Source organism: Podarcis bocagei (assembly GCF_964188305.1).
Source record: "Podarcis bocagei genome assembly, chromosome: 10".
Taxonomy (NCBI): domain Eukaryota; kingdom Metazoa; phylum Chordata; class Lepidosauria; order Squamata; family Lacertidae; genus Podarcis; species Podarcis bocagei.
The window spans coordinates 37,821,184-37,835,643 of record NC_138135.1 but is presented as its reverse complement, the minus strand read 5'-3'; the positions used below and the strand labels follow the sequence as shown (position 1 = coordinate 37,835,643).

The 14,460-nt window shown below is 39.8% G+C and overlaps 1 protein-coding gene across 15 annotated transcripts in view; it reads right to left on the bottom strand.

Moving 5' to 3' along the window:
- Window positions 1-14,460, bottom strand: part of ANKS1B (ankyrin repeat and sterile alpha motif domain containing 1B) — a 337,482-nt gene that overhangs the window by 17,666 nt on the left and 305,356 nt on the right. For 9 of the 15 annotated variants that reach the window (XM_081209629.1, XM_081209636.1, XM_081209639.1 and 6 more), the window contains 2 exons: window positions 11,402-11,581; window positions 2,954-3,028 (listed from right to left, as the gene is read on the bottom strand). In XM_081209629.1, coding sequence (XP_081065755.1) covers window positions 2,954-3,028; window positions 11,402-11,581 — 255 coding nt within the window. The remainder of the gene's footprint in view (window positions 1-2,953; window positions 3,029-11,401; window positions 11,582-14,460) is intronic. The other 6 variants (XM_081209637.1, XM_081209640.1, XM_081209634.1 and 3 more) reach the window with 2 other exon arrangements.

Genomic DNA, 14,460 nt, shown 5'->3' with positions numbered 1-14,460 from the left:
TTTTACTGCAATTTTCTTCTTTACAGTATTCAATATCACAAATACCAGTTATATATAGCAAACATGTGCTGCAAAAATAAGAGCCAGCCTTTGATTTTACCATCCTCAAATGCTGGGCATAATCCTGCGAAACATCTTTTAGGAATATATTTAGCTTTATCACTTAATCTGCTGCACTAACAAGAATTTCACTTTGACTACATTGTGACCTTGTGGAATTATCACTGGATATGGCAATTCAGTGTAGTGGACAAAAAAAATCTTAAAGGCTTGCAGTTTTATTTTCCATTTATTTAAGTAATCTTATTAATATCACTCAAAGAAATGTGATTACGCTCTGAGATTACACTTTATTCCATCCGAACGCTCAAATTGTCAAGACTATTGTTAAGATGACAGAATGCTTGGTATCTGCTTGTTTTAAAGCTCTGGACAGTACGTTTTAGCAAAATAAGTATTTGCTTTTGTATGAAGATTTATTCTGAGTATAAAAACTTTAGGATGTAGAACAGTAACAAATGCCAAAAACAGAGGTGGTATAGAATCTTCCTATATACAGTGGTGCCCCGCAAGACGAATGCCTCGCAAGACGGAAAACCCGCTAGACGAAAGGGTTTTCCGTTTTTGAGCTGCTTCGCAAGACGAATTTCCCTATGGGCTTGCTTCGCAAGACGAAAACGTCTTGCGAGTGTTCCAATTTTCCCCCCGCTTCCCCCCCTTTTTCTAAGCCGCTAAGCTGCTAATAGCCTTTTAGCCGCTAAGCCGCTAAGCCTTTAATAGCCGCTAAGCCGCTAATAGCGCTAAGCCGCTAATAGGGTTGCTTCGCAAGACGAAAAAACCGCTAGACGAAGAGACTCGCGGAACGGATTATTTTCGTCTTGCGAGGCACCACTGTATACCCCACTGTCAAACAATGACCATGATCCAGAGCCCTTTGTGTTCTCGTTCCCAATGTAAATTCATACTTCTCAACTCTAGGATACATTGTTACAAATGAAAATGGAACCCTTTAATTTCACAGTTTTACAGATTTTATACTTTTCAGAATTTACAAAAAATGTCCAGACTAGCTGTTCTCAGTCCAATAGCTAAAAAGTGGAACCTACAGCTGACATGAGAAAATATTCAGCAGTCTGGATCAAGGTCTTACAAAAACCATAGTGCCTTTAAACTAAACAGGCAAATTTATGATTTTGGTGGCAGAGGCTGCAGCTATGGAATCTAAACAAAATTAAACTGAGACGTAAGTATAAGTAAGTGCAGAAAGCTAATTGCAGTCAAACATATGTCTACCACATAAGTATTGTTTTCCAAATCTATGTTATGGGAGAACTTTTATGTCCCAGTTATTTAATTGGGGGTATTTAAGTACAGTGGTACCTTGGAAGCCGAACTCATTGGCTCCCCAAAAAATTGGCTCTTGAACGACTGAAACCTGGAAGTGAGTGTTGGGGAAAAGTGAGTTTTGGAAGCCGAACATCCGGCGCAACTTCCGTGGCTTCTCATTGGCCGCAGGATGCTCCTGCAGCCAATCAGAAGCCATACTTTGGTTTTTGAATGGTTCCAGGAGTCAAATGGACTCCCAGAATGCATTCTGTTCGAAAACCAAGGTACGACTGTACAAACCTTAACTATAATTAAAATTAGTGAGCTGCAGAAGTGCTTACGTTTGGTAGATCATTCTCACTGTAAATATTAATAGTGGCACACAGAAATTAAACAGGTGAAGCTCCTGTTATTGCACCATTCTGCCATTGTTGAAAATGCATTTTAATGTTTCATTAATTTTAAAAAGAACCACTGATTGCACACATGCTCTTACATGTATGTATATGTGCAATTGCCATTTGTTTCTCAATGGGTCATTTAATGGGTCAAGTTGTTCCTTTATTTGTTTTATTGGTTTGTGAAAAAACTCATAATTCAAATTAATCTGTTGTTATCAACATATTTAAGTATTTCTGCTGGGTTCCTTAAAGGACCTGTGACCTTCTTCTGCCTCCCTCTAATAGCTGGGAAGATGCAGGCATAGGAATCAGTTCAGATGGCATTCCTCATGCCTCACAACTAAGTAGCAAAATACAAAAATGCTCTTAGTTGTACATACTATTAAATATTATATAACAAGTATTATACTATTAGTAATAATAGAACTGTCAGAACTGACAGCACATAGGTGGGTGGAAGGTGCAGATACTGCTGCAGTTCTTACAGCATTTCTGGTCCCCTGGTTCTAGGCAGTTTTCTCCCTTTTGCAGCAAACGTGAACTCTGACTATAGTTTTTTTAATTCTGACACAATATAAATGATGGAGAAATTGTCTGCTCTGCACATGCGCTAGGAAGGAATAGCATGTATAACATGCACTGAAGTAGCACATTAAGACAGTCATAAGGCTGATATTCAAGATACAGTTTATGATATGAGCACATTGCTTCAAGGGACTTCCTGTATCTAAAAGAAGTCAGATTGTTTAGACATGCTACAAGATACCATTCATGAAGAACACATTGAAATGATGAGCTAGTACATCTTTAAAAAAGGGAGAAGCAGCCCCAAGAAACTAGAAGGATCCTTCCTGGTCACTGAAAACAGAAGGCACAAAACCGAGTAAAATTGCAGAATGTATGCAATTTACTCCCATCCTTGTCTTTGAAGGCTAACAAAGACAAAGCACCCAGAGCAGAAGTTAAACTATAGATGAGGTCACTTCTTTTTTAAAAAAACTGACCTCTGGCGCTGAAAAAATTGTATCCTGCTACACAAAAGCCAACAAGTTTATTGCACACTATGAAAACAAAATGTAAAAACACATACGTACAATCCTGGAAATAATTGGATGCTACACATTGCTTTTTGAAGTCTGAAAAGCATGGCACCTGTATAAAGTATTAACAACACCAAGGCAACACAATGAACACCAATACAGTGACAATTTATTGAAGTATCTTACATTATGAACCTGATGGACTGCTGTGTAAGGATATCCTGCATTCTGGCTGGTCCAAATTTCACAGACAGAAGACTGCTAATATAAACAGAAAACTACATCTCATCTTGTAAATAGTAAAGCACCACCAACACCCCAAGCCCAGGAAGAAAAAGTATTGCAGGTGGGGGCATGAACACAAATGCAAGATTTTGTATAAAAGAAGAGAGCGTTTCAAATTGGCAGCAGCTGTTAAAGCCCTCTAACATATTTGCTGACAAAACATATTTTGGGCTTATAGAAAGAAAACACAGCTCAAGGATTTCAGATTGAGTTTTGGACCTATTCAGGATAATAAAACAATTATATGATTATGAAATAGAACTTAATAGCAGAAAGGGGGAAAGTGTTCAATCATATCTTAGCCTTTGATTTGCATTCTACAGCTGAAAAGGGTTTTTCAATGGAGATTTACTTTGGGGAGAAAAGGCTAAAACAAACAAATACTGAGCATAATCAAATGTGCTGCTGCAGAGCAATAACAACTAACGTCAGTGGTATTTGTGGATAACATTGTAAAGGTATTTGAAAGGCCTTAATTATTTGAAAGATACTAGCTACAGTCAACCAAGGCTGCATGATGCACAGTCTCCAAACATTTCCATGCGGTAAGCCAGAAAGAGAGATAGCAGAGCTCAGTAGATTGGACCAATACCTTTAAAATGCAATTAGAAAAGAACAAATTCATAGCTGTAAAATGGAGTAACAACACACTATCTCATTCCAACCGTCATATGGGATGCAGGATGCTAAACACATGTTGTGTTTGGAGAGAAAGCAAGATGCACATTACAACAATACAGAAAAAGGAAAGGGAAATCAGATACATATCATCTGATAGCAGAGCGTCGTATATATTTCCTTATTTGGACACCACAAGCAAATCCAATATAATAGCTCATAGTAGCCAAGCAACTAAAATAAGCACCAAATAGAGTAGCTACCCAGAGTCTCCTGAGAATGCAACAATGAAAGGCTTTAAACAGCTGAGAAATGCAACTACAATCTCTGGAGTAGCTAGCAATTAAAACATCAATAGCTTAACCACAGTATGCAGAGCATAGCCAGCAGTTAAGACAAGCAGCAGGAATTTAATATCAGTGTCTAAATAAAGCCTGCATTCAAACAGAAACAGCTTCCTGCAAGAAAATCACGATTGTGCTCATGTTTCCCTTAGTGAAATATGGATGCCTCACACTGACTGACAAGCTGTGTCACTGCTGAAATTCAAAGGACTGGTAGTAGAGGCTGCCTTTCTCTAAACTGACCAGAAAGTGTTCCTACAATCCAATCCTAGAAACCCACACTATAGCAAATAAGTGATTATGAGGGGGTATGGTATCCACTGTGGCAGCACACTGTCACAACCAGTTGCATTGTGCTTCCTGTCTAAATCAGATCAATAGTAATTGAATATTAGTGCTTTGGCTACTGAAACTGAAATCATGTATGTGTTAACCCATTTGAAGGATGTCAGACCATGTGGTGGTTGCTTCCTCAGTAGGTTTTGCACAAAGTATTAGCAACAATGTCAAGAATTACCTGAGCTGCAAATTGGACAAAGGTTAAAAATAGACTACTGCAGACATACTTTGGAGTATGTACATACTTTGGAGGACAGTCTACTGATATCAGTCTACTGGAGGGTGGTCCTGCTAGCACACTGGCCAGAATGTAAAGAAGTCCAGCATAGCCAATGTTGAGTTCCTTTGGTCTGGGTAGAGGAACACTCTTGTGAGGTACTAAAGCTGATTAACTAGATAGCTATGAGACTTTGTGAAGGGAGAAAGGAATGGTTGTGGGATGAGTTGGGTGTCAAAGCTGTGCAGTATAGCTTCAGCCTGGACTAGAAGGAGTGCTGAAGAACTAAGCAAAAGTGCTTGTAAATTGTAGATTGGAATTGGGTGAAGGTAGCATGTTAGCACATTCCAGAGGTCCCATGCTTACTGAATACAGGATGGTAATCATTGTCTTGTTCATCCATGGTAATGGAGAACAGCCCTTATACACAGCAGCTTAATTTACCTACTATGCCTAGGCCTCTGCTTAGCTGTCATTTATGGGCAAAACAAAATGGAAATCATTTGAGCCAAGGTACTAAGGAACACACATAAAGGAACGGAACTGGGCTTTGTTGCCACTACTATTTTCTACCTAAAAGGCCATGCTCTCTTCTTCTATCAGTCCAGATGTGCTTATGCAACACATGCACAGAGAGGAGCCCAGGCAGCTGTGTTGGCACAAAGAAAATGGACTTTGCATGCCTCAGAGTATCTTCCTGCCTAAGGATTCATCTGCCTTTCAAAAAGTTACCTACAGAAGTCAGTAGTCATCTCTTTTAAAAAAACAAATGAATATATTTGAAGCATTCCTAAAGACCTAGCAGAGTTAGGAAGATAATTTATTCTGACTACATTAATGCCTAAGGCTTATTTTACTCATTAACTAGCTCCATGTCTGTTAATGTTTCAATGGACAGGAAACAGAGAAATGGCATGGCAGAAAATGCAAACTGTATGAATGAAAATGGTTTTAATATAAAGGTCGCTTGTCCTTTCTGCAACTTGGGGCAGTTTAAATGAACATGTGTTGAGGTGGCCTTGCATAGCAGTTCCATGAATACATTTGTATTTGGCTTGTTTTTCCTGTCAAAATATGGCAGGAAAGCAGGATTGGAGCTGTGACAGGCAGGGAGTACTGTTTAGCCCTTTTGCTGTTATCCCAGTGAAAACGTGCCTGCTCCCCTGCAGCAATTTGCCTGGGAGGAAAACTTCATTTGGAGCCAATGGAGCTTTTGCCTCACAGACAAATAGCTGTATGTGCTATTTTCATTGAGGCTGTGGTGTGGGAGAAAGAGTTAACTCCCTCCCCATGTTCCCAGGTCCTGATCCAGGTTAGGCACTCTATAGCTATTATTTTGATACTAAAGGAAAAATTGGTATGTTTAATATATTGACAAATTCATCACCATTCTGTTATGGCCCTCACAACTCCTCTGCAGCGTGAGGCACAAACTTTATATATAGTGACAACTCCTGCATTTCCCACAGGGGAGATGGTCAGTTTCTCTTTGCAAGCTCCCATGAAGGCATAAAGAGAAGTAGCACTTCTTCATCTGGGAAGCAGCAGACACCTAGAGTTAACCTGCTGCAGTTCTTAAAAGATGAAGTGATAATTGGGTGTAATTCATTCTGAAAACACATATAAATAATTGAAGTAAATGGTTCATTATGCTGAAAAGCTATCACAGATAAGAGTAGACCAAATATTACTAATACAGTGGTACCTCGTGTTACGTACCGTCTCCCTTACGAATGTTGCGGGTTACGCATTCCGCTAACCTGGAAGTAGATGCCCCTTGTTGAGACCTTTGCCCAGGGATGCGAGCGGAAGTCGCGCTCCAGTGGTGCAGCAGCAGTGGAGGCGCCATTAACGAAAGCGCACCTCATGTTATGAGCGGTTTCCTGTTACGAACGGACCTCCAGAACGGATTAAGTATGCAACACGAGGTACCACTGTAATACTAATATTAATAACTCTTGCCATCTGGGAATTTGTTTTGCTTTCCAGCTCCATTTCACTTGCAACCTGAGTGTAACAGAGCTGTGAGAATCTGATGAACTGGAGCTGGGTGCTGAGGCTTCTAGAGGTCTTTGAACACTATAGTATGACAGATCATCAAACCTATCCTGGTGAATCTCAATGTTTTACAGGAGTCTGAAGAATCCATTTATGTGAGGAAATGGTATATAGATGCTATGGAACTATCCCAGCAAGTATCAGCAAGTATTTAAAAAGAGTAGCAATCCATGCCAAACAATAATAAGGTTATTGTCAGATTGCGTCAGTTGTGTTCCATCCCCATGCGATAGAGAGGAAACCCCAAACAAATAAACTTTAAGGAAATTTTCTCCACTATCAGCTGCTGCTTCAGTTTGTTTTTATGGAAGGATGTGATCTTCTGAGGTTCAAACTGACAACTTAGATAGCCATTAAAATAAAGGATCCTGTAAATTACAAAGAAGCCTTCCTTTCTAGACTGCTAAAGCAATGAAACAAAAAAAATCACACCATTATTCTTGTGCATTTTAGTATAGTGTATAACACCCATGCCTGTATCCTGACACCTTCAAGAGGCAAATACCAAATTTAGACTCAATGAAATTAATGAACATAACCATGTTAGGCCCATTCATTTCAGTGGGTCCACTCTCGAGTAAAACTCACTCCTGTAAGATGCACTCTGGTTATAAAAAGTTTCTTTTAAGGATACTAGACTACATCTTTCTTGGGCCCAAATGTTCACATCCATGATATGAAAGGCCTGTGGCTGCTCCAGTCATTTCAAGACTCACAACACATCATTGTATGTGATGAAAAAAGAACAGAAAGATGGCTACATTTGCCTGAATCTAGTTTCTTCCTCACACTTCATTCACCAAGATGGAATTCTCTATTTGAACAAGTTTGCCCTAAGGTTGAGATGAGCTGGTACATGCAGACAGCCCTAAAACTATTGCAAACTGCTTTCAAATTAATTTCCATCTAGCTGAACAAAAGTTGTGCTTTTTTCAGGGGCAATTGCTTCAGGTTCCGGCTGTCAGTTACTGTGGGGGTTTTTCAGCCCTGTCTAATCTTTTAAAAAAGTCAGTCTTGGTGCTCATCTCTCAAAGCAGGATTTATCCTAGCGATTTCAGTTCTAATGTGCCAAACATGCACAGTGAAATGAAAACTTCTGCTGACTAACCACTTCCTTTTTTGCTAATAATGTCACTATAACCTTCTCAACCTTAACAGCCTTTCATCTTCAGAATGAATCTAGAACGGGTGACTGATATGTCAAATGTCTTTGGTCAAGTACCCTCCCTTGGAAAAGCAGGTATGAAAAAAGAGTATAAACAATTTCACAATCAGAGGTTGAAAATATGAGTCCAGATTGTATAGAGTAGGAAATCAGCTCAAAAAATACTCCAAGCAGAGTTAGACACATCAAATTTGTCCAGATTTTCCCACTTAGAAGTCAGTGGGCATGAAAATGTTACCAGAGATTGGGGCTCTGTACACATTACTGACTTAAATCACAGCTAGGTCATTCTTTTTCTCAACAGGGATCAAAGCTACTTTGGGGGGGGGGCATATCAAAATACAGTATTTCCTAAGAAACGTCAGGATAGATATGGATTGTGGCTAAGATGTGTACACTACTTCCCAAGCCAGCAATGGGAATACACTGGATGCAGATTAAACAGGAGTGTATACACAGCCTGGGTCAATAGGCATGCCTACAGGAAGGGTCAGAACAGAGGAAGTGAATTTGCATAATTATAAAGAGATCACATATTAAATACAAATGTAAATGGAAGCCCACCAGACTTCTAAAGAAATGTTAATGGGCTGTGACATGCATTTTATGGACAAAATTAGTGGAACTGCTTTGAAGGAAGTAGGCTGAGTATATTATGGAATTATAACTTCAGTTTCATCCTTGCATGTTTATCATGTCATGTATGAGAGAGATAATTCAAGAATGAAATTGAGACAACTTCTAGAAAGGAAATATTATATACCTTTGGGGAGTATTATATTTTCAAATATGCAGAAATGAGAGAAGGGCTTGAAGAGGGTATAAGGGACTAGAAGTGGCAACAGTGAAGGATGATACTCAGTGACACGATGTGCATATATCAAGCTACTCAGTGACAATAAATCTGGCATTGCCTATTCCAACATTCAATCTTTGTGACCTGCAGAGTTATTTTATAGTAAGTAGTGTTTTATTACTCTGCTCTTCTTTATCAAAGCTATCTTGCATACCAAGGAGGACTCCCCAATTCCTTCCAATAATAGGTTAGCAGAAAACCTAATTCAGCTGTTTAAAACCACATATTAACATTTGTATTTAAATGTTCAACTGAGCAAATAGAACTTATCAGCTGCCCTTGGATTTTTCAAGAGGGAGCCACACTTTTCCTTTTTATGTTGCTGTTAGATTTTTAAAAGATTGCAATATGGGCATTAAACATTCCCCCTGTCCAGGTTGAACTGCTGAAATAATCAATTTGTACTTATGGCTATGCCAGGCACTTGGATGCCTCTATCAGGGCAGAATGCCTGCTCAGTGGAGTGAAACTTTCATGTCACTAACATGCTTCGTGAACTCAACTGGCCTTCCATCTGTTTTGGGTGCAATTCAGAGTTTGGTCTCTGATGCGTACAGTGATGCATTACAACATGGTTTATGATCTGGCCTTAAGTCCTGTGCACCATCAAAGAACAGCACATATCACCCACAGCACTTTCACTGATAGAAGTTCAACTATGCTGACCTTTACAATGAAATATGGCATATCTTTTTGGTCAAGCATATGCTATATTTAAGGTAGACAGTGGATTATTCATTTGTGGTAGAATGTATTGAGGGTAAGTGGCATTCCATTTTTAAAGGGTGCTGAAAGTGGTGGGACATAATTGTGGCCTTCAGATTCTATTGGACTCCAGTTTCCATCAGCCCCAACCAGCATGCTCCATGGTCACGGTGATGGGAGTTATACACCAAAGGCCATAGGTTAGTCACTTCTGGTTTAGTGTAATGTCTGCAGCATTATTATGGTGTTCATTAAGTAAAGACAGGAAATATTTCAACAGCCCCAACATAAAATATCTAAATATACAATACAGTGTACCTCGGGTTACAAACTCAATTTGATCCAGGGGTCCGTTCTTAACCTGAACTGTTCTTAAGCTAAGGTACCACTTTAGCTAATGGGGTTGCCATGCCGCCGCTGCACGATTTCCGTTCTCAACCTGGGGCAAAGTTCTTAACCCAAGGTACTACTTCCAGGTTAGTGGAGTTTGTAACCTGAAGTGTTTGTAACCCAAGGTGTTTGTAACCCGAGGTACCACTGTACTCAAAAGCCCTTTTAAGAATGACTGGAATCTAATTGTAAAAATAACAGCTTCAGCAAATCCCTTGAATTGCTATAATGTCAGCAAAAATCAAAACCAAATGTGAGCACACAGCATCCAATTTCTGTCAAAAAGCTATGAAATGTATTTCTGTCAAAATCTGAATAAGAAAGAATATCCATAATTAGATGGGAAGACAAAGTGGCTTCATTTGCAGCTTACATAGAATTATCCCTTGTGGGGCCAAAAATAAGAAATGGGCCATTATTGATGAGAGTGATTTTCAGAGATAATAAACAAGCAACTTTCAGAAATTCCTTAATAAGCATGGAATGAAATTACTGAAGGGCAATACTAACTACTAAAACTAGGTATCATAAGTACATTAGCAGCCACTCAACTACGAGGTAGCTTTTGCCCTTGGTTTATGATGGATGCTAAGGCATCAGTTACATAGACCTGACTTTGAAGCTTGCTAAATTTGTGTTGAACTATTAAATTCTTAATGCCTTACTTAAACTATTTGCTGAACAAGATTCCCAGTCAGGTTTCCATCAAGACACCTTAATTTAAAAAAATCCTAAGGATGGGTTAGATTCTGCAATAAATGAATGCACCCAATAGCTTTCAGTTGCAGGGAAATATTTCCAGACTGGATCTGTTGCTTTTTGGTAAGTTCCAGATTTTTTTTCAAAAAATATGTAAGAAGTGTACCTAGAGCATCCCAGGTTGTTCCCAGCTGTACACTCAGACTTCCCATGCTTGAAGGTCTCTGCCTCAGCAAGGGGACAGGGATATTGCCATATACTTGGTATCAAAGCATGCTCAAACAGGACACTCCTAGGCTGCCCTATGTATGTGCAGAATGTACCGTGACATCAATTCATGATTCCACAACTCACTTCAGAGTTACACAGAGGAAAATGAACTCATTCTACAGTCAGCCAAAACTATTTTGAATGTAGCAATATGATTCCACTTAACACTTAATTCCACTTAATTGTGAGAATACACCCTGGAAGATCTATAAAAAATGTTGCTGCTAAGGAATTCGACTTTAGCTGCCTTTCATTTAAAAAAAGTAATGTGTTCAACATTGTTTCTACAACCAAATCCTAGCAATAAGGCATCTTGCTGGTATCATTTGCTCTTAGGAGACAAAAAAAATCAGTCATTAAAACCTTATCTTCTTCAAACACAAACAGAATATTTCGATTTCACATCTCAATGCTATTCATATCTCCCAGGCCTGTTAGCATACAAATAAACTAGTTTACAGAATATAAAGTCTCTCTAGAGCATAGATTTTAAAATGTGTTTTTATAGAGCAGGATAAAAGAGTTACAAAATAAATGCAAACCAATTTAGTTGATGGTTCCAAAACATACTAACATTCACAAAAAGATATACTCTTATTTTTAAAGGTACATCTTCTCAAATTTTAAAGAAGTGAACATACAACCCTAATTATATTAAATTTTAAGAGGAAAGGTTTTCCAACATTACCTGTGCCATCTGTCTCTCCAGTTTTGACCGAGGAATATCATCAAAATAGCTGTCATTTCTTCTCCTCCTTGCATCCCCCTGCATGATAATGTGTGGAACGTCCAGGGAGCCACCAGTAGTGTAAGTGCTTTGGCTGAGTGAGGGAGACAACTGAGGAGGAGTGTGGTTACCGCTGGGTTCCTGCACATAATTAGAGAAAGTAACAGCATGAAATAAACAGACTTTCCTGCACTGAAACTAAAAGTGTATGAACTGCAGCTACAAGGGCTAGTAACACAGTGTTTCAAGTGCTGGACATCTATGTGTATGGTGCTTTACAGGTATAAGGTATGACAAGTTCCTACATCAATAGATCACACTCTAAAATAGAGAAAAAGAACAAAGTTGGGGCAATGGGGGCAATGGAAGAATATAAATATTTGGTTTCGTTACGTTAAGGCATAGATATGATCCTGGAAATGCTGAATTTTGAGGAGGGACTTGCAGGCTTTAAGGAAGGTAGTCACACAGAACCATTTGGGGAGGCAGTTCCAGGCATGAGGGGCAGGAAGGGGAAATGGCTGGAATTATTTCAGATGGCAGGAGACCTTTGGACAGCTGAGGGTAGAAGAGCTGGACAAGTGACAGGAAGGAGTGTGGCAGGACATAAGCATGGAGAGATAAGGAGGGGCAAGAAAACTCTTGTTCATCCCCATATCTTGCCTTGATTATGGCAGTCTTATTCTCTCTGGCCTTCTGTTGTCTCACCTTGGTTGACTCTCATCCATTCTGCACTCTGGTGACAGAATTATACATCTCTCTGATAAATGGGTTTTGCCACTAGTATCTATTTTTATTGTTTTAAATGTGCCTGCTGTTTTTGAGTTTTTAACTAATTTTTTTTTAAAGGGTGTGTGCGCGCGGATGCGTGTGTGTAAGGTAAAGGACCCCTGGACGTACACACACACACACACACACACACACACACACACACACACGACTGTTGTGTAAAGGGTGACTAATAAATTATTAATAATAATATGTGATGTCAGGTGTGAGGCAGGTAAAGGTGTGCCTGCCTTCACTTCATTTCAAAGTCCCTTTGAAGAGGTATCAATACAAAATGTTTGTACATGGACTTCAAAGGCAAGCCCTGTAAAAATATCTAGTCCTTTGCTTGGATCATAGCCTACAACCACTTCATGCTCCCTATTTATATTTTAGCATTCTTGAAGTACACTGTGCCAGGAAACAGCAGCTAAAAATGCCCTGTATTTGAGCAATTCTCCAAAGGGAAAATACCATGAGCTCAGTGACACTTTCAGTAACACGGTCTTTCAAGCAGCTATAGTTTCTCTCCCAGAAGCCAGGTGTGATATGCCAGCAATGAGAGTGAGTGTCCATATGAATGTTTTCATAAGTGGAATTGAGTAAGGTGTCTGTGTGAGAGAAAAAGATAGTTGCTTACAATTTACAATGCACTCCTCCCTTTGTCTATCTCAAAAGGGACAGTAATGAAAATTACAACTGCATTCCTCCAAATTTCCATTAAAATATAGACAGTTCCTAGCAATATAGTAAGCAATTACAGTGCAAGAGGGGCTGGGAGCTGGGGGCCCTGTTATACAGTGGTTCCTCTCCTTCCTCCTGGGCTGTGTTCAGAAAGTGGTGGGGAGGGATAAGTGTTCAGACCCCTGGGCTCTCACTTGTGGGGTGCCTCAGGGTTCTGTCCTCTCCCCCATGCTTTTCAACATCTATATGCAGCCGCTGGGATTGGATTGATCTTTATTACAGCCATTGGCCCGTTACACGACAGTTTCCCATACCGACATATTATACTTAAACCTCCAAATTTAAAATCGCCAAAACTTACAAAAGACAAACAGTAACCGAAGCAAAACAAAAACAAAAACCACCATCATACAAACAGAAAGCACCATCATACATTACAATAATTTTGTAACCTATACATCGCCCTCTGCTCATAAATTAATCAGGGATATCAATGGTGATATCGCCTAAAACATAGATCATGGTTTAAAACAGTGGTGGTATCACCTAAAACACAAGTCATGGTTTAAAGGGGTTGTCCGAATCACACAGGAAACCGTTTCTCTTCTTTAGGGATAGGACGCTGATCAGGAATCTGGCAACCATGAGTGATTTTAGGGGGTCATCATCGATTAGTAGATATCTCAGTTTGGCTTCAATCGTATCATCGGCAATTCCCTTAAGATATTGAGCAAGAAACTTGCTCCTGGCCGGTAAGTGAAAAGCACAGTCAAAAATTATGTGATGCAACGATTCGGGTGCCCCACTATTACAATCACATAAGAGCGATATCTGTCCATTGGAGAATCTATTTCTCAGCACGTTCGATGGGAAGGTGTTGAATCTTGCCTTTACAAAGGCATATCTATGAGCTGAGGAAGTTAAGGAATTCAAATAGTTTGGGAGCCTTAAGAGGGGTAATAAACCAAGATTTAGAGGTGAGCAGGTACCATTGCCCAAGATCATTTTCTGCTGTAAGTCCATCTCCTCTAGCTTACAGGTTACTGTTCTTTTAGCTGGGACTATATCCTGCTCTAGTAATTTGGATGGGGAGATTCCCATTGCCGTTATTTTCAGCTGTAAATTTTTTACCCATGGGCTCTGGAAATCATCTCTCCACATACATTGTATCAAGTACAAGTTTGGGAGATTGTGCCATAGAGATAACCGCTGGGAGAGATCATCAGGGGGTTTGGGCTGGGTGTTCATCAATATGCGGATGATACCCAGCTCTACCTCTCTTTCAAATCAGAACCAGTGAAGGCGGTGAAGGTCCTGTGTGAGTGTCTGGAGGTGGTTGGAGGATGGATGGCAGCTAACAGATTGAGGTTGAATCCTGACAAGACAGAAGTACTGTTTTGGGGAAACAGGAGGTGGGCAGGTGTAGAGGACTCCCTGATCCTGAATGGGGTAACTGTGCCTCTGAAGGACCAGGTGTGCAGCCTGGGAGTCATTTTGGACTCACAGCTGTCCATGGAGGTGCAGGTCAATTCTGTGTCCAGGGCAGCTGCTTACCAGCTCCATCTGGT